The sequence below is a fragment of the Nestor notabilis genome, unplaced genomic scaffold (assembly GCF_000696875.1).
Source record: "Nestor notabilis isolate BGI_N333 unplaced genomic scaffold, ASM69687v1 scaffold9485, whole genome shotgun sequence".
In the NCBI taxonomy this organism is placed as follows: Eukaryota; Metazoa; Chordata; class Aves; order Psittaciformes; family Psittacidae; genus Nestor; species Nestor notabilis.
The window spans coordinates 18118-39802 of record NW_009928835.1 but is presented as its reverse complement, the minus strand read 5'-3'; the positions used below and the strand labels follow the sequence as shown (position 1 = coordinate 39802).

General features: G+C 41.1%; 1 protein-coding gene across 1 annotated transcript in view; it reads right to left on the bottom strand.

Moving 5' to 3' along the window:
• SHB (Src homology 2 domain containing adaptor protein B) overlaps positions 1-21685 on the bottom strand; it is a gene marked incomplete at its 5' end in the record, with an annotated part of 43283 nt that overhangs the window by 17729 nt on the left and 3869 nt on the right. The window contains one exon of the mRNA XM_010014702.1: positions 5911-6126. Within this exon, the coding sequence (XP_010013004.1) occupies positions 5911-6126 (216 nt within the window). The remainder of the gene's footprint in view (positions 1-5910; positions 6127-21685) is intronic.

The following is a 21685-nucleotide window of genomic DNA, read 5'->3' as shown; positions in this document are numbered from 1 at the left end:
TGAATTGGGCCCTCCTTTCCCAGACAGACTGATGTACCAGAAAGCTACTTTGTTCCTGTTAATTTGCCAGCCTCAGCTCTTCTGGGCAAACCATTTTGCCCAGCTCAGCAGGAGGTCTAACAAGACCTGCCCACTTCCCATAAAAGCCATCAAACCCACATTTCAGCTTCAGCTGTACAGCCTCCAAGGTAAAAAAACCAAATTTGTTTGTTAAAGAACACAAGCTTTAGACAGTCAAAATGCTGCACTTCATCTTTGCTGCACAGAGACACATCTTTCAGCACTATGGTCAACAGCAGAAGTCCCTGGAGAAGGCTGTACATAGCTTGCTCCACAATGTCAGCATGATGGCAGCCTCAGCCACAGCGCTTAGGAGCCACAGAGAAGACACGCTGCCTTCAACTTAAGCAGACTTCCTATCTTGTGCACATTTTCAGTCTGGCACATCTCAGACTCCAGGCTGGAGATAAACAGGTCTTACCCAGGCTTCAGCAGTAAGTCTTGAAATCATGGCAGAGGAACAAATGTTTTCCTCAGAAGACTTGCATAAGTAATTAACTTCATGATAATTCTAGCTCTGCTTGACATTTTGGTTTGCTTTCTAGGTCTATCGCCTGACAAATTAAGAACGCTTGCTGCTTAAGTCTCTTTGTGTCAGCACTTCGCAAATGTCTGTTGTTCCCTTCAGATGAACTTCTCAAAATAGGAAAGTTATAGCAGAAGGTCCCTTCATGTTCACAGCCGCAACAACTACACGGAGTTGGGGATTGGCAGTTGTGTGCCTCTAAAGTAGGACTTGCCCACTGCTAGAATTTCTAATACCACTTAGACAACATCATAGTCTTCAGAGAAATCTACCTCAGCTAAGAACTTAAAAAACACCACCTAGTCTAGTTCCATTAGCTAGCTGTTACAGAACCACAGCACACACTAAGCCAGAAAAGCACTTCACAGATCTCAGCAGAGGCTCAACACTTCTCCACTGAAACTTCCACTATTTCAGTCTTAGAAGCTGAACCTCTTTTTTCTTTATTTTAAACATTTATAACTCCTAGGAATTAGATTACATGCAGAGACAGACATCAGATGAGATAGCAGCTTGAACCTATGCTTGCAGCCAATTCTCATGCATTCCTTGGTAACAAATAACCAGATACCTACGACATTCTAAGTTATAACGAATGACAGATGCAATTAAAGAAATTTAATTAAGCTCAAAAAATATTTACTCTCTTAGCATTTTAAAACAGACACTGCATGCTGAATCCACAAGGAATTCAACCATACAATATGTTTTAATTAAGCTTCTTTTTAGTTTGTTATTTCATGATATTTAAATTATATTTAAATTTAGTGTGCTTTCATAAGTGTTAAATACATAATGCTTAGAAGAATATTTACACATAGGCCTATCACAAAATCTCATATTGGATGGATTATCTGGATGCCCTATTAATTCGCAGTTATATGTAGACCACACTCAGAAAACCTATTTCAGAATTTACCTGAAAAAGACCAAAACAGTGGGCACAGAAATGATTTACAGAGCTCAGCGACTTAGCAGACACCAAATGAGTTATGCACAAAAAGTTAAGCATATGTTCTCTGGATTCAATGAATTAAATATCAGCCATTTCATATAATATGTACAATATATGAAGAATAAAGTCCAAGATTCCCATACACGCACATATGACTCAGTAACTTTTATGACTAATAATCCCATTTCTGTGTACTGGTCCCATAATTTGTATCTCAATATTGCTAAACATGAAGTTTCTGGTTTAGGTATTTTGCATACTTGCATAAGAAAACTTACTTCTGGATAGTACACACTCACCATCCTTGTGTGGAAAGCTCACAATAACTCTGATATTATTCTTAGCCTTTGGAAAATATCAAAACTATTATATAAGGAAAAACTCAACTCACAGAATCCCTGTAATATGCTAAAACACAGAAACAAACTGCAGAGAGATAAATAGCCATAAAGAATTCTACCTTTGAAGGCTTAAGTGTTATCTGCTCAAGCATTTGTTCCTCTATGGTCTTCTATGCAGTCCAAAGGCTTTACTTACCCTCTCACCTTCAAACAAAATATTCTTTGCTCTGAAGTATCTCTAACTCCAAATTGTCGAAGAACATATACAAGAATGGCTGAACACGCCTCCATCCAAGCAAACACTGGACAGATTGGCAAAAAATAACTGGAAGCATTTCAGCTGACACAGTCAGCAAGAATTAACTCTTTGCAGTTGTTCAACTTCAATCTGTAGCCAGTGTAGCCCAGACATTCCCACAGCATCTGGCCTAGCCCAAAGGGCTATAAGAATGGGTATGAATGAGGAAGCACAACATCCTTCTTGCTTGTGGGCAGAAAGGCATACACAGCTAACAGGAAAGGGTGTTGGGTGATGAGGAGTAGGTGTCTGAAGGTGGGAGAAGAGAAATCTCAAGGAGATGTAAGAAGGTAACTGAGTGGCACCAAGCGTCAGCCAGAAGGATGAACGAGACTCTAAACACAGATGCAATTCTGTGGGACATAAGAGAGGGTAAAAGATGATCACAAACAAAAGAAAGATGGACAAGAAGCAGATGTGGCAGAGGGAAAACAGTGAAAACTCTCCAGAATCTGGAATGGAGAATAGAGAAATTCCCTGGAAAACAATGCAGAGAGCAGCCTAAGACCTACTGCAAATACACTGACTGTGGCTCTGCACAGCCTCTATATGTGCTCTGAGTAACTTTTTGATCTTTCCAGGTAGCAGACACCCTACCTCTACAACACAGTTACTGTTGACTATGTTGATGCATATTAAGGCTTATCTTACAGGAGACAGAGGCTGTACATATGCTCTAGGCAAAGGCAGCACTGCTGCCATCATAGAAACACATGAAAAAGCACAGAAATGTGTACCGAACTGGGACAGACACCAGTGCTCTGTGTCTGCAGGTGGCTTTACACACATAAACCAGACCGAAAATCACCATCTCCCAAAACCAGCCGTTGTGGCATTGGAAACCTAGTGATACATGTCTCTGATTAGCCTATCTTGACACACAACAGATATCCCAAACCATAGCCAGGATCTCACAGCCAGGCAATCTCCCAGCACAAGTCCAGCAAAGGGGATGAGTTAGTGCAGGCAAGCCTGAGTCAAAGCCTGCTTCCACCAGGAAGAGCTCAGCAGAACTGTGTAACATACTAGAAGCCAAACAAGCAGGTTAGACTTCTGTATTAGAGTTCATGCTCTTTAGGTAAAGAGATTACTTCAACTGCACAGCATCCAACAGAACTGTATGCTGGTTTAATTCTAGCCTTGAAAGAGCTATCAGCATATGCTTAATTGGAAAGTGACTGAGCCTGGAACTCTGCAAGATTAACAGCTCTCATGCCAGAGGAAACCACGCTGCTAGGAAGTAGAAATCATTTTTCTCTAACCTCCTCTTCTGTTCCACAGGAGCCCAACAAGGGGAAAGGGGATGCTGAACAAGAGGTTTCTTTTTAAGCAGCTGCTTCAGTTTCATCCCTTTGTTTCTCCCACCTGCATTTCACAGGATGGATACTGCAGATATCAGCTTGGCTTGGCAGCAAACCCAAATCAACCACAACCTGAAGATGTAAGAACAAATGAAGCAGAGAGGCAGAATCAGCCTCACAACAGATGCCACAGCACTACTCCACTGTGCTAAAAGAGAAACACATTTCTGCCATCCACATCCACCTACCTATTAGGGGAACACGTCAGAAACACTCAAGAAGGGTACTGTCATAAGAAGCTCTGTTTACGTAACAGTGGCCTTTTATAGCTGTGGAGAGCAGTCGGTTCTCATTTCTGCAGTGTGGCAATATCATGGCACAAGGAATTGCAAAATCATAGAACAACTCAAGTGGAAAGAGACTGTGCGAGATGTCCAGTTCAACCTGCTCAAGGCAGGGTCTGCTATGTGATCATATCAGGTTATTCCAAATTTTATCCAGTCCTCCCCTCACACAGGATTAAAAAATCTGAAGATGGAGACTGCAAGGGCTTCCTGGGCAATTTGTTCCAATGCTTGACTGTCCTTGTAGAGGAAAAGAATTTCCCAATATTGAGTCAGAACCTCTTGTGACCAAACTTATGTCTCATTTTCCCATCATACCTGCTCATTTGTGAAGAATCTGGCTCCACTTTCTTGAAGATCTCCTCACAGGCATTGGAAAGCTGATACTACATCCCCTCAAAGCTTTCTCATCTCCAGGCTAAGCAATTCCAGTTCTTTCCACACATTTAGTCCCCATTCCCCCAGGACTCCTTAACCCCTTTCAGCAAAGCTAGAACCCAGCAAGTCAGCCAGTCTTCAGTCAATGTCATTGCAGTGGGTTAGCCTGCTCCAGATGCAGATAATTCAGTTTGTCCTGGTTGGATTTTGTAGGCTTGTTGTCAGCCCATTTCTCTAGCCTGTCCAGGTCCCTCTGAATGACAGCTCTGCGCATACACACACTCTCCCCATTTGATATCATTCCAAACAATGAGGTGCATTTCCCCTCCTCCTTCTCCAGGTTACTGATAAAGATGCTAAACAGGAAGAGTTCCAGAACAAATCCCCTGAAGAATCATACTTCTAACCAAAGTCCAGGAAGAATATGAATCACTAAGCACTATCCTTTGAGGTCAGTGATCATGACAGGTTTTCATGCATCTAGTAGTCCACTCTTCTAGGTTACAGCATCCCAAATGAGGTAGCACAGCTGATGCCACAGCACAGCATGCTGCAGGCTGAAGTTCAACATAGATGACACCTTCTGCTCTCCTTCTATTAAAAGATCTAGCAGTTTCAATGCCGAATGCAAACAGGTTTGTCAAGTAGGATTTACCCAGGGTAAATGCATGCTGACTACTAATCATTGCTTCCAGAATTCTTCCCATGCTCCTTCTCAGAACCACATCTCTTTTCTTCCCTCCTCATCCCCACAACCATCACCACACAAAACTCTCCTTTCCAAGCTTTCTGTCAAGCTAATTACTAAAAAGGACAGGGAACAACCTTGATCCTAGACACAGCTTTTCTCTAGAACATGCCACTGAGGAGACAATCATAAAGCATGTATGACTCTAGCACCCTACAAGAGCACCCCGGAACATGGCCAAACCAGCTGATACAGCTGGGCACACAGAGGCTGTTTGAAAGAAAAAGCCTTTGAATCACATACTCACTGAATGAAGTCCCCCCTAACCATTCCTGCAAAGCAACAGAAGGAAAAAAAGAAAAGAAAAAAAGAGCATTTTTACCATCACCAGGCACAGACATTCACAGAGGCAGAAAACAGTTTGTGTCAGATGTCCCTGACTGACAAGTTCTGATAAGGGAGAACTCCAGCAGTTTAAAAGGATTAATCCAAAACCAAGTTCTACATGAAGTCATAGAATCATTTCAGTTGGAAAAGACCTTTAAGACCATCCAGTCCAACCATTAACCTAGTATACCCACAGAAATGCTTGCAATTATAATGAAAATATTCTGAATACCAAGAAACTCATCACTGAGTAGAAGTATGTTACTGCATGCATGTTACTCAGCTATTTTTTTGTCCTGCCCTTTTAAGAATTGCCCCACAATTTAAGGACCTTGCAAAGCACCTCCCTTGTCTTAGAGCAACTCAACAATGAACACTACATGCATGACATCCATTAAAATTGGGGTAGGAGCAAGGAATGCTGATGTGATTGACAACAGGTCAGCTGAAGAACCAAACAAAAAGTCCACATTTCTAAAACAGGTAAAGAATTGAGACTACCCACATTTGCTTTTCAGAGATTCCTACACATACATACACTAAAAGAGCAGAAACACTTTAATTCTCCCAAGGCAAGCACATATACTATGAGTGTGAGAGAGAATTTCCTGGCTGGGTTCTAGGAATCCTACCTGCCAGAGCTGGGATGGTGACTTTGTTCCACTCCCATGGCTGATCATACTCATCTGCAGGCCTGTCATCATCCTGTGGCAATTTGCTTTCTCGTAAACGGTGACTCACCACACTTTCAGAATCGGATTCCACACCACTGCCTTCTGGTTCATAGGGTGTGTCATAGAGCTGCATGTTTTTCTGATAGGTCTTCATGCCTTCCTGCTTCTGAAACTCTGTTGGCAAGAAAGAAAATTGCGTCAGCATCACTACTAACCATGCCTTATCATTACAGTCAGTAATTTTAGAGCATTCAGCTTCCATCCAGTCCTTAATAGACACATAATTATACAGATGGCAAGCTTGCACAAGACTTCTAAATTCTACCTTTACATTTGGTAACTGGTTGGAAGCAAGTTTGCTTTGGCTAATAACCGCAGCACACACAGTCTCATCCCTCCACCAACATTCCCTAGCTTGCAAAGAGCCAGATTACAGGAAACATACCATCCCTGGCACTCTGTGTAAAGCACGCTTACAAGGAACTGTAATCTGGAATCTTCAGGAACACTGAAATTTGTGTATGCAGTTAACTCTTTAAGAGAACATCCTTCATAGGTGCAATTCAAAGATATAAAGATCACAAAAAATAAATACCACAGTACAATATGCTAATAAAAAATTCTTTGCTGTTACCTCTACAGAATACCAGCAGAAAATTACTAGGACTAGAGTAAGTACAGAATACCAGCATAAAATAAACTAGAACTAGAGTAAGAACACTAAACAAAAGCATCGGTAACTAGAGATTAGCTCACATTTTATTAAGAAACATGTATTTCTTTAAATTAGCACTGATCTTTAAAAAAATAAACATATTGAAACTTCACAGAAAGAAATAATATACTGCCCTCCTGAATACAGCAAACCAGAAACTGGGCTTTGTAAGAAGCAGCACAGCTAGCAAATCAAGGTGCAAGCTGTCAGGCCTTCACGTTGGCCCCAAGGAGGCTACACCCACCAAGAGGTGGGTTCTACTATGACCTGTCTGAACACTCCCTAAAAGTAGTGTGCAAGGAGAGAGCTAGTTCATAAAACTAGAAAGAAGCCAGTGCAGAGCTACCAAGAGAGCAAGGTCCAAGGGTCTATGACAAGAAGAGATGGTTTTGTTATTCTGGTAAGGAGAAGGCCAAGGTGGGATGTGACAGCAGCTCTCAGCTGCCTGTGGAGCAGTCAGAGCCCTTCTTGCGCAGTGTCAGAAGATGTCATAAGGAGGAACAGATCCAAGACGTAGCTTGAGAGATCCAAGTGGAACATTTGGGAAGCTTTCTACCCCTGGTCTGTAGCTCAGCCCTAGGATAGGTCATCATGTCATGGGAGGTGTCTCCATTCTTTGGAGTTTACAGAGCCTTGGCTGTACAAACCCAGGGTCACTCCATCTACTGATACAAAATGGGAGAGAGTAGATGATAGACCAGACGGCTGTGCCCTCATTTAGAAGGACCTGGAGATACTGGAAAATTGCAGGCTAACTGGCTGGAAAGCAGCTCAGCAGAGAACTTTGGGGTCCTCTATGACAGCAAGTTTAACATGAGCCAGCAAGGCACCCTTAAGGTAAAGAAGGCATGTACTAACCTGGGCTGCATTAGAATTTTGTTGAAAGTAGGTCAAGGGAGGTGATTCTTCCCTTCTACTCAGCATCGGTGAGGACACATCTGGACTGCTGGGTCCAGTTCTCACCTCCCCAGTGCAAGAAAGGCATAGACATACATAGGCAAGTCCAGCAAAGGTCTATGAAGCTAATATATGACTGGAGCATTTTTCTTATGAGGAGAGCCTGAGAACTGGGACTGGTCAGCCTGGAGAAGGTAAGTTTCAGTGAGGACCTTGTCAATATAAATGCCCATTGCAGAGAGAGAAGGCAAAACCAAGTGACAGGACAAAAAAGTAACAAGCGCAAATCAAAGTACATGAAATTCCATCTGAACATAAGAAAACACCTTTTTGGTGTGATAACGATTAAATATTGAAACAGGTTGCCTGGTGAGTCTCCCTATGTGGAGATATGCAAGACCTGACTGAATGCAGTCATGGGCAACCTGTTTTAGCTGACCCTGCTTGAATAGGGTTTTATTAGATGATATCACAGGGAGAAGGGAGATAGCTTTTAACCCACAAACCTAAGTAAAGATTTAGAGCCGTTCTTTTCAGTCCTGTAATAAAATCCATTCATCAATTCATCTATCAGCATGAATATTCCAAGCAAGTAATTTCTAATTTCTCCAAACCATTTCAAAAGTACTGTGAAATGCCTACAATATGACAGAGTACCCTTATAATTTGGAAAAAAAAAATAAGTTTATACAGTACAAACACAGTAAACTTTATGCAATACACACCAAAACCAACTGTGTAAATACAAGCAAGATAGGTTATGATAATTCCTAGTTATGAATGAAAACCACATTACGATCTTTCCATACAAGCAAAACCTAGAAAGGCAACTTATTTGAAAAAAGCACTTTAAAGCTTTTTAATTAAAACACAGTCTTTGTCTTCCACCTAGCTTTCGAAAAGAATTTTGCTCAAGGAAAAATGCTGCATTAAGAAAAACCTGTATTAGAAAGGACACGCAGCCAAGACTCTCTTGGATAAATTCTCCCGGATAAAAAGATAAACATATTTTTTTTCTTTTAAAGTCAGAAACATGGTACGTGTCTGTTTCAGTACTGTGAAGCCAGCCACTGATACACCAGGAAATCTGCATTTCTGAGGAAGAAAAGCCACAGTCCTACTAAATCAGAGACTTTATGGAAAGCACCAAAGCACCAGACCACACAGGAAAGATTACCTGTAAATAGAAGGTGGTATGCACTGATTCATGATTCATGCTCAATTAGATAAACTAAAAATATTTGATCCTAAAGCAGAAAAGTTTCTCTAGGCAAAACTAAAACTTAGGGAGAGCCAAGAAGTGGAAGAAGGAGAATGTATCTACATGCATATATAGAAATATATGTGTGTATACATATACACACACATACTTACACACAGCCTTTTTTATAAGCTTCCTATAAATTTGCTTGAAAGTCCATTTTTTTTACTTAATACATTAGAAGAGTATTTGTAAAATTCAGTTTTAATAGAAGTAAAACCAGAAATAGATCCTTTCAGTAACAGACAGCAATGCTGAATCTGTACCACAAGCAGTATTAGCATTATACACAGACAGTGCAGACTTGGTATCTAAGAATTAGATAGTTGAAAACAACAGAACATTTGTGCTGAAGCAATTCTCATGGTTTTCATGCTATCTCTAATCAGTGACAGTTCTAAGTGCTGAAATAGTCTGGAATGGCAGGGAGCCCAAAACTGTGATAATTTCACTTTTTTTTATTTTATTTTTCACTTTCATTAATTGTATCCTTTGAATTCTTACTGCTGATATAGAAAAGTATATGTTTATGCATTTTATACATACTAAATTATGCTTATTAAATTATTTAGCTACTAGAAGAAACAACTAAGATTTTGAAGGAACTTTTTTGCTAGCAGGCTCAAAGACTCCCACAAATAATTCTTATTCTCACAGATTAGCAGTTATAACAGAATCAGGCTCCAGTGTAAAACCAAGAACCTGATCAGCAAGGTACAGAAACTGAGACATCTGAGAACACAAGATTATGAGGTACAAGACTGAATTTGACATAATTATTCTTGTTTGATGAACGATTCTGACAAACACATACGAACAGACAAAGCTCCACAAGGGAGCAGTTAACCTCATGATAACCTTCCAGCAGCCACACTAAATCTTTTAATAGTCTTAAATAATTCAGCAGCACTACTCATAGATGCACTGTATTCCTGAGGCGAGTTTGGAGTGAATTAAGGGATGTATCAAGAAAACAGAACAGCTAAAAAGCCAACAAAGGAAACTTTGAAGGCAGTAATACTTGCTTATAGAACCCAGAAGATGAGCTTCTCCAGCTTTCCTTCCAAGAGGAAGCAAGACAACAAAACAACCAGATTCTTCTACAGCATACAGATGCCAATAGATATTTCCCTCATCTCAAACTAAAGCATGCAGTAACAAGAGGTCAAACAAGGTAATTGCACTGTTAAAAAAACCCCCTGTTCTCCCAGATCAAGAATGCCTGTGTCATCATGCAGTAACAAACTTAATGCTATTTTACAGCCCTTTTGCAACATTTCTTTGGATGAAATATGATAAAAGCAACATGTAGGAGTTAGGGAATTTCAGATACAGAAAGATTCCCTCAAGTTAAGTACTTGTAACAAAGATTTTGTTTTCCTGTCTGGTGAAAGACATTGAGCTATAAACTCTGTTAGGCAGGTTGGGAAGTAAAGGCAAGTTCCTGCACCACAGTAGAAACACATTTTGCTTGCCTACATCCAATATTAAGAGTCTTAGCCTGCAAGAGACAAAGCACTGAGTCATATAAATCCCTTGATTTTTTTAACCTCTGCTTTTCTACTGGGAAAGCTTTTAAACATTTTACCTGCAAGGAGTTCACAGCATCTGTGGTAACACATGCATGTAAGTTTCTTTATCGCTCAAACAGGCACCAGTAATTCATACACATTCCACTGAGAAATAGATTTATAATGTAATTCGATACAGACACATTAACTAATCAAGTGCAGCACAATAAAGCTGTTTTGTCAGATTCCAAAGCATACTGACCCACACATACCAGCTGTGATACGCAACTGTGATAAAACAGACCCATCTCCACTTCAGCTACAGATTCCAGGGCTGGTGCAGGATTTAAAATCGTAGTCCTACTACCTCCTCTGCTGCTTTCCCTGCCAACAAACCCTATCCTAGCAAGACAAATTTGACTACAAAGGTAGCATGCTGGAAACAGTATTGACATGTTAAGACCAACTTTTGAAAACCTAGCACTGATAGAAGCTGTTGAATGAAAGTACAATGATTTTTCAAGGTCATTTGTGCATGCACTTAACTTTGTTCCTTTCTGAAGGAAGCCCAGCACATTGTTCATTCATTTAACACACGTTAATGTGTAAACACTGTGATGGAAAAGGATTGTACAGAGCACAGCTGTCAGCTTTAAGAATTTATGCAGGTCTCCTCCAGATGGTTGCTGCTTCGCTAATGCTCTCTTCCCAGAGGTCAGCATTTAAACAGCTTCAGTCCCAGTGACCTGGATTTAGCTTCCTGCTAACCACATAAAAAACGCAGCCTCCTATCAACTACACAACATGCAAAACTATAACCAACCTGGAGTGAATACCACTGTGATGGTTTTCTCACTTAGTACATTTACACCATTCTAATCTATGAGACCATGCCAGCTGCAATGATCTTAGCATTATCTGGAAATCACAGATCTTTCTGGTATTGAGTTTTCAAGGCACACAAAAAACCTAAACATTTATCATCAGAAAGATCTGGTTGTTTAATTAAAGCAAGCAAACAAACAACAATCCCTTGCTTGAGTTCACTGTTTGCATGTCTTTCTCCTGCATAAATGAAATGCCTCAGAAAGAGGGAGTGTTTCAGCTGTCAGGAAATACATTAACCTGTCTTGAACTAGGATAGTCAGAGCAAAGTTACGACTTCTGAAATGTGGATTCAAATCTTTTATATTCAAGACCCCCAGAAGGGCAGTCTGCGAAGTGTTTGGAGGACTTGCTGCAGCATGCTGGCTTTCTATAGATAAACCTGGGATAACTAGAAGAGCACTACACTAAAAATATAAATTAAATTAATAAAATAAAATAAAACAAAACAAAACATAAAGCCTGTTTGTGGACTACAGCCACTTGTATTCCTTGTTCTCTTACCCATCACTGAAAATCTGAAGTTACCAGAGAGAGTAAAAAGAAACTTGGGAAGGCTCAGAGTTACACTGAGAGGTACTGGTGAACACCTGATGCATCTTCCCAGACATTATCCTGACAGACTGGTCATCTCTAGCGGAAGGCCACATGAGAGCAAGGTCTGAACATAGAAAGCTAAGTCTCATCTGGAATTATTCTTGCACTCTATCAGGGAACAGGTCTTGACAAACTGGCCCAAACCTCTGCTCTCCACACGCTCTGCTCTTGAGGCTTCCAGTGGAGAGCCACTGAACCAGTATGTAACCACAGTAAAGGGCAGTGAGCTGTTTGCACAGAGTGAGTATATGGGTAGGCTACAAATGAACCAAAAAACTTGTCACTTTGCCAAAGGCAAAGACAGATGCTAATGCAAAGATTACCCTGACACAAGAACATTTGTTCCCACTGAATTCATTTCCTCTCCCTCTCCACAAACAGGTCAGAAACACTTAGCCGAGTACTTATTCCAAGCCTCACCATCAACGTTTCTTTCCACCATCTTGGCCAAGAAAACCTGGAAACATTTTAGAAGTCATGCTGCAGAATTCTCATTGTACTACTGCAAAGACTGTTCATCACAAAAGCTAAGTTTTACCTCTGCTCAAATTTCACCTCAGGCCATCAGAAGTCAAGCTGCTTTCTGCTCTGCTTCCAGGTCCAGCTGGATGCCTCCAACTGCTGGGACACAAGAGAACACCAATAATATTCCAATATGAGGGAAGGTTGTTTTGCTTTGAGACTGCAACGACTGCTTCCCAATGCTCATGATTCCAGATTTTGCTGTAGGAAAAGCTGGATATGAGATCTTCCATCATTTTTGCTTCTGAACAGAAGCTAAGTGACTCAGAAGTGAGCCACTTTCGAGGAATGAACAACAGACATTTGTTTCCCTGCCTTGGTGTAAGAGCTCGGCATAATCTCTTGATGTGAAAAGCAATGTCTTGGAAACAGTCTGCACCATGGAAATCTTAGTGAAGTCCAAGTATGATTCATAACCCCAGGAAGAAGCTTTCAAAGCAGCTTTACATTCCAACAGTCCTGATAAAGAAAGGCTATTAGGCCAGTCAAAGCAAGGGCAGGAGGGAAGAAATCTCTTCATGACAAGTATCAATAACCCAGAAGAAAAAACATTATTATATTCCACAGAACACATGTGCTGAGATAAAATAAAACAAGCAAGCATACCCTAACCAAGAGGACAGGAAGTACAAGTTTTTCTTCAGAGGCGGGGAGGGGCAGGGAAAAAGGGGGGGTGCATGATGGTGGCATTGAGAGGTAGATTAAAAAATACAAAACACATGGTAAGAAAACCTGAATCTTGGTGGATTTGCAGTGGTACTCTTCTAAAGGACATGAAAACTGTCCTTGGAGACGTATTTCTTTTATGGTAGAGGCAAAGAAATAAAAAAAATTCCCTGAATGCACAAGTTCTTTCTACAAAGCCTTTCCTCCTCAGGACCTAATTTCCTGTTAAATAAGCAGTGATTAAACATTATAACTACCATCTTAAAATTCATAATTTCTGCATATTTTACCTCTTCAGAATTGCTTTGATGCTGCTTAGCTACTTACTCCTTACAGATATCTCCAAAAGACATAGAAGAGATCAGCACAAGCAGAATCAGTTCTCTGTAAGAGACATTCTAACACCAAAATGGTGGCTATAGTATCAGGACAGAGAAGCTTGTAGCGTATGTAACTATTATTTCCTGCAGTTATTGCTACTCATAGCTGCTACTGATGCTCACAATGTCCTTGACAGCTCTCTTCAAGAATCTTAAGAGGTGAAAGGAGTGGAAGAAGAACCCATTGATAATGTAAATGCCATTCAATGCTTACACAAAAAAATATTTGCTTGAATCCTGCCTGCTTGTGAGAGTGTCTGCTTACTGAAAGCTTACTCAAAATCACTGAATGAGATAAGCACTGATCAAAACCATTTTTTGTGAGTTTAAGTATTTATCTGTATTTATAAATTCAAGGTAACATTGAAAGAGATATCTAGCTGTGAGCAAATTGAGTTTATTAAAACCAAGATAAAATATTCAACAATTTCCCTGATAGCCAGAGGTTTAAGTTCAATGAGAAATACCCAGAGAGGGCTTATCTTCTCTGCACATAACTAACTTTAAACATGGCCTTACTTGGGATGGGGAAGGGTCAGAGAAGAAGGGGATGTGGACAGTGGTCTCCCTCCAGACTTAGCTGCCCTCTGATACATAGTGAGAAAGAAATCGCATATGGGAAAAACGTATGGCATGCTGAGATAGTAGACTCATGTAGCCAGAAGAGGTGCCATATCTGATTTAACAAAGCCAGATGAGATGTGCTCTTATCTTTTTTTAGCCACCTGCTAGCATTCCCCCTAGAGAGTACAAGGCAGGGAGAAAGACTGCTGCTTAAAAACTCCTAAAATAGACATCCACAGACTACATGGTGACTACACGGTGAAAAGCAACACAGACATTTGAATTGTACGTTGTTTCTGAAGAAACATCTAGGCTGCGAATGAACGTGAAACTACGATTAAAAAGCAAAACAAAACTGAGAGCTCAAAATATAGCCTGAAGCTTCCCTGATGACTAATGCCCATTATCTCTGTTTGTAATTTTTCAGAAAAATGTCATGAAAACAAAGAGAAGTCAAAGCTTTAAGTTTTATCTGATGCATGTACAAGATATATTTCCCCTCTGACCAGTATTCCAGCAAAAGCAGGCACTAGCAGTACTCTCTTTCATCCTCTGGCAGAACTTAAAAGCCACACAGCATCTGCATGCTAAACCATCTGTTCTTTTCCTGTTCACTGCAAGTTGCTACAGTGACCATTTGCAATTTTGAAAATGGTAAGTTGCAAAGAACAGTTTGCAATTTTACCCACTTTGACTTGCTTTCCCAAGGGAAGTGTTGTCCTAGTTGCAATCTTTCTGTTCTGTCACTCAAATTGATCTACTGGCACAATCTAGGAGCTCTGATCAGTACCTAAGTACCTTAATGAAGATTAACCATCTGCTGGATGTGTAGACATGAAAGATGGTCTACATTTGCTGTTCAGCTCTGAAGACAAAATGGTTTAATTTAGAATTCTGCCTCCACATGAGTAGAACAAGGAAGCTGCTCAGTTGTCAACACATCCAATTACAGATTTTGCTTTTCACAATCCAGTCCAAGGCTTTGTATGAAGTAAAACACAGCAGGCTTGCTATCACAGAAGTGACAGGGATATGAACGCTGGAATTGCTAGTAAAATATTTCACCTTATCCACCTGGGGCTATGACCCCTTACTCATTGAGTTAGCTCAGCAACAGATTGATGGAAGGAGCAACTAGTACCTAGAATTTGTAAGACTTCAAATACTCTATGCTGAGCTGTCCAGCTGCTAATATTCAGTACCTTGCACTTGTTTGCAGATTTGTCTGATTACTATACTATTCAGTCAAACCCCAAGTAGATATCAATTCTTAGTTGAAAGCCCTCTTACAGAGTAATCTGTTACTAATGCAGTATTGTCTCTTTAGCCCTGAATAATGCTTTTATATAACAGTACAGAACATGAAGTGTTTTTTTGAATGTATGCAGCTATTCTTTATGCTTTAAAATATGCAGTCTACCAGGTCATTACTCAAGAGTATTTCTACTTAAACAGATACCTAACAATAGCAAATAAATCTGCTTAGCATTCAGCAGAGCATCATTAAGAACAGACCTTACTGTTCTGGACAACAAACCACAGTCATGCAAACACCAAACATCAGTTGTCCCCTTCTTGCAACAGAAGTATGACACGAAGAGTAACATCTGTTTTCTACCACTTAGTTCAAGTCAGAAAATGTCATGTTATAGAAGTTCACTTCAGTCATAAATCTTGTTGCATACAAATGAGTTAAAACTTTCTCATAAGTTTTCCAGTTACACTCTTATTTTCCAATATGCATCTTTAAACCACTAACTAATGTGCTTGCAAACATTTTCAATGCACAAAACCACACCCAAAGAGACAATGACATAAAGCTTGGGTCTTCTGCTGGGTGTTTTGTTCTTGTTTTAAAAAGAAAGATACAGAAGTCTTTCTAAAAAGAAAAAATAAGTTATAGGGAGAGGCTGCCTGTTGATATGCTCTATATTCTACCATGATGCCAAGTTTTCTCAGTGATGGTGCATTTCACAACCAAAGGAAAGGGCAATAATAAGTGCTAGTTGGCCTAACATACAAAAGTATGTGGTGTATCTGAAATATACCACATATTTTCCCTTAGTCTCCCTCTTCCCTTTCTATTTCAATTGAGATAGCAGCACAGACACCTTCTAGCCCACTTCAGGCTGCATTACAGCAATGACAGCTACTGCAAGACTTCCTGAGGAAAAGTTCAAGAGGGCTCAGCTATGCCATCACACTTTTCTGCCTTGCAGCCCATCCCAGCCAAGTGCAACTCTCTGACAGACCATACAGGAGCTACAAAAGCACAAGAGCCACAAAACCTACTGCTTCTTCACTTTTTCCAAACTACCCATCCTGCAAAAAATGAATGCAGAACTCAAAGCAAGCCCAGAGTTCCTCCAGGCAAGTTTCCCTTATTTCCCCGTACTTTGCCTGGTTTGTTCTCAATTGCTAGTCAGACCTACAACAGTATCTGTTTTGCACGCCTACATCCTGCTTCATAAAACCAAGCTGTATGTTTCCTCTCCCACTACCAAGTCACCAACATGTGAAATTGAGTACAGCAGAACCAAGAGCAAGCTCAGATGAAGACTGAGTATTTTCATCTTAGTTTTGCACACGTTGATACCGCTCAAGAAATTCTGTCACAGTAGCACAACACAGTCCATCAGCAAGCAGAAACACACTGTAGGCTTCTTAGGTCTTTGCTTGGGTAGGGATGACAAAGAAATGCACGTATCAGCACATCAACACACACCAGAACAGACATGGCTTACCTGACCCCATCCAGAAAGGCAGGCTGCTCCTGCAGACAATAGCCTCTAATTGTTTAAACAACCTCAACAGTAATGAACCACTAAGGTTGCATTTTGACTCCAAAACAGCACTTTAAAGCAAAGTTCTTCACAGACAGAAACCAGAGGAGAGAAGCTGTGTGTTGTTGCCAGCCTACATAAAACACACAGAGCACAAAAGAAGTTGTGTTTCTGGCCACTTTCCACTGAAGATGTAAGCTCATGTTATGACACTGTTGTGAAGCCACATTAAAACGCTGGTAAACTGACGTGGCAGGATGTTCAGTCTCTGTGGCAAGCACGAAAGAGGCTGAATCTTCAACTCTGTGGCAGATACACACGCCCTAACAAAAGCCCTGACAAAGACCTGACCAAAGTCTGCGGATGCTTCCCCCCATGGACAAAAACCGGGGAGAGCTTCCCACATGCACAGTTCTTGTCCTACCTGTGTGATGGAGGTCAGCAGGTACAAAGGCAAGGAAGTTGGGTCCTGAGCCCATGGGGGCTACAAGATCATACCTGACCACAGCTCAGATTTGACCAGGGTATAAATGGAGCCCTGCTGGAGAGCCGTTTGAAGCCACTCCTCCTCAGAGCAGCAGGCCTGCAGAAGGGGGCTCTCCTCTTGAGTCAGGATACTGTCCTAGGAAACTCCTTCAGGTTGGGAGTCCTCTCTTTGTTAGGTGAGGCATTTTGGATCATTGGCCATAAAATATAAGAGTCAGCAGAGCAGTCACAAAACCATGTGACATCCAGAATCAGTAGTTCATGTTGGTGAAGCTTTAGTTGACTTTGAACAATAAATTTTGGTTAGCCTCAAATTATTGGGTCTGTGACAAACTCTCATTTATTTTTCAGAATAAGAAAAATCTCCTCTGGTTTGGGTTAAGAAACAAAAAGAAGATGCAGTAGAAACTACAGCTACCATATCACAGCTGATGTCAGAAACCTTTACTTAAGGTTTCACTCATGTTTCGCCACTAGAGACTTTCAAATTTTGGATACAAGGCCAGCAGGCAAAAATTATATCCATTTACTAGCAGGCTAAGCACAATGAAGATGACAAAATATCACAGTTGAAAGGGTATCTTGTTCCTTCCAAGAAGTATTATGTTTGCTCCATCACACACTTAACTAATACTTACTGTACCATCTTACAGAATCATAGAATAGTTAGGGTTGGAAGGGACCTTAAGATCATCTAGTTCCAACCTCTCTGCCATGGGCAGGGACACCTTGAACTAATCCATGCTGCCCAAGGCTATGTCCAACCTGGCCTTGAACACCGTCAGGGTTGGAGCATTCACAGCTTCCTTGGGCAACCTGTTCCAGTGCCTCACAACCCTTCGCAGGGAAGAATTTCTTCCTTATATCTAACCTGAACTTTCCCTGTTTAAGTTTAAAACTCATTCCCCCAGGTCCTATCATTACAGTCCCTGATGAAGAGTTCTTCTCCAGCATCCTTATAGGCCCCCTTCAGACACTGGAAGGCTGCTCTGAGGTCTCCATGCAGCTTCTCTTCTCCAGGCTGAACAGCCTCAACTTTCTCAGCCTGCCTTCATACAGGAGGTGCTCCAGCCCCCTGATCATCCTCGTGGCCCTCCTCTGGACTTGCTCCAACAGCTCCATGTCCTTTTTATGTTAAGGACACCAGAACCGTACACAATACTCCAAGTGAGGCCTCACGAGAGCAGAGCAGAGGTACAGGATCACTTCCTTTGACCTGCTGGTCACGCTTCTTTGATGCAGCCCAGGATACGGTTGGTTTCTGGGCTGCAAGCGCACACTGAAGCCGGCTCATGTCAAGCTTCTCATCAACCAACACCCCCAAATCCTTGTTGGAGTTTACTTAATTTTTTGTATGGTATAGAGAAAAAAACAAACTGATCAGAGTAAGAGAGAATATAATAGTGAAAGGCTGATTGAGAAAGTACTTCTGAGGGAAAAAAAAAACCAAAATATCCTTCCAAGCTGCTGATTCTTCATGTGACAAATTCTTTCTATTCTGCCTTTGAACAATGTTTCAGAAGAACAACAGAACTGGGACTAATTCGGGAAGATTGAGGGCTGAACTGGTAAGTGCGCAAGATGTACCACTGATGCCCTCCTCCTCCCAGTCAGAGCCAGCAGCAAGTTTACAGCAGTCCCTTCCTTTTACATGCAGACCACTGGTATCAGTCACTTAACACTTCCACCACACTCCCAGCTGAAAAGCACCCAGAATTCCTGCCAACAGACTCCACACACGCACATGCAGCCCCAGTCCAGCCTGCAAGCGCATCTGCCCAGCCTCTGCTCCTTCATCCCAGACGGGATAGTGAACAGTTGTCAAGAATCATACTTCCTACTGCAACAGCATGCTTTCAGAATGAATAATCCCTGTTCAGTCCAGAAACTGCGATGTTTATGGATGAGGTCCTGTTCAAGCTGTATTTCAGCAGGTTGCTTCTTTATGCCTCTCAAATCACCTGTCTGGTCTTTCCAGTGACTAAGAAGACAGGTACTGGGAGCACACTGACATGGTGGCAAAGCTGGAAATGGACTTAGACCAAACATGGATTTCCATAAGCTAGCCTGGGCAATCCTGATTGTCCCAGCCGTTTCTCACCTTCACAGAACAGCTATGGACTAGTCATAGGAACACAAGATAAATTAAGTTAAAAAAGATGTTGCTTGTATTAGGAAAGTAGATAGGTTTTGCCTAAGTAACCCTCCTGATCAAAGCAGTTTGAAACTTTCTGCTTCTTTATCACCATCATGCAAAAAGTCTTTTTCCAAACCATCCAAGCATCCATTCCTTCACTTTGACTTTTGTGGAAAAGCATACACAAGATTTATTAGACACTGAGCAAGTAAACTGCATGAATGAAGTTACATTCCTTCCAAACGCAACTTCACCTAGTCTATTACCATACAGACCTACCCATCCAAAGTTCTGGACATCCTGTTCCCATTATTTTGGGTGTAACTTGGTGTCTTAATGAGAAAAAGCAACAGGAAACTGAAAAAAGACTCAATTTATATTCAGGCTTGTGATTCAAGTTTCACCATTTAGTCCGTATCATGGCAGGGGGGTTGGAACTAGATGATCTCAAGGTCCTTTCCAACCCTAACTATTCTATGATTCTATACCAAGTCACAGAGCAAGATGAGGGTGCTGAAACAGGGTGGTGGGGTGGGGAACACACTAAATCTTGGCTTAAACCCATTCTGAACAATATGTTTTTACACTGAAACTAAGGAACAAAATTCTGTGCATGCAACTGATGCATGGAGAGGCAAGACACAGATTTTATCTCTTTCTATTCCAAACTGGGATGGAGTGACAGTTACTTTTTCAGGAAAAGGCCAATTTTACAGTTACTCAGTTGCACAGAGTGGAGAAGAAGAGCTAGCATTTTATTTTCACTCATCTGTAAGCGGGTATGCACCATCCAGAGCAGTTAGCATTGCCCTAACATTAAACATCAGGGAGAATGCCTAAGTTATTTTAGGGGAGGAGAAAGATTTAAACACAGAGGAATTATATTAATTTTATGCACAGCTTGTTTCCACTCCTAGTTGTGCACCTAGTTATAGCAACTACAACACACCACAGCCTCTCCCAATGTAAGAAATTACACTGTATACATTCTGGCCTTACCTCCTTGCACTCACTGATGAGGTGCCAAGTGCTCCATGAAGACAGGTAAAGAAGTACTGACAATCCTAGCATAGATCTAAAGTGATACAGTTTCACAGCACATGTGAGATCTATTGCTTCACTCAAAGAGAAGGGAAAGACTTGTGTGAATGCAGACTCAGCATTACTTCAAACGTGCCTCAACTCATGTACGTCAGACCTAATGCAAAGGAAGAAGTCCTCTTCCATAACTGTCTGTAGACAACTTTTTTCTTTTATATCATTAATGAATGAAATCTCTGTCCAAATTTCTAACGAAGGAAGAAACAACTTGAAATAGATGCTGAAGCCCAGGAGGTTTCTAACTAACATTATATCTAGCATTCTTTAAAGAAGGAGCGAGCACAGCTGTTCAGAACATATGTTCTCACTTCCATTGGGCTGCAGGGAATTCTGCACTACTATCAGGCTAGCATTAGGTGAGGGCCAAGCTCTATAAACACATAAAGTAACACTAGCAGTATGCTCCAAAAGGTGGTTACGCTCAGGATGCATCAGACATCCCCTTCTTTGTCAGTTCGAGGAAGAGCTCCCAAGATTCCAGTGCAGTCCTTTAGGAAACTCCCAACATGTAAATAAAGCCATCCTGTAACCAGTCACAAGCTTACTTCTGTGTGTTACTGAACTTCAGCTCTCACCCAGTGGCCTCCACATTGCAGACAGCAAGTTGAGAGCACACACACGTCCAGTTTAAAGACTTACCTTGCACTTTTCCCTACTTTTTTTAATGAAAAATAACTCTTAAATTTTTTTCTGCTAGAATGACCAGCATATAGTCTTATTCACACCATCTGGCAAATGGACAATGAACATATGACTTTTAGTCAGGAATCCACAATACCATACAAGATGGACTGATGATGGATAATTCTGATTTTGGGCTGATTCCTAGTCATGGCAAGCCTAGTGTCAGATCCTTAAACAGAATCTAGAATTGAAACACACAAAAACGTAGGAACAAGAAAAGAAGATTAGTCTTTTGAAAACTATGCCAGCTGTTCAGCTCAGTGAGCATAAACACTGCCTCTTCTGTGCTGGTTACGGCTGTTTGCCATGTTCAGATACAAGCAGACAGCGAACCTTGATCAGTCACTACGGTGCTTAAAGATCACAGGTTGGCTTGCTGGGTTCAGTGACCTTCAATAGGCCAAAAATGTTCTTTCTAAACATCCCATGCTGTACATGCTAATCTATGCAGCCTAGTATTTATAAAAGTAATTATCATTGCTCTTTTTACATTGCAGTAGTAAAGTAGGCATCAACAAGCAATGCGCCAGAAACCACACAGAAA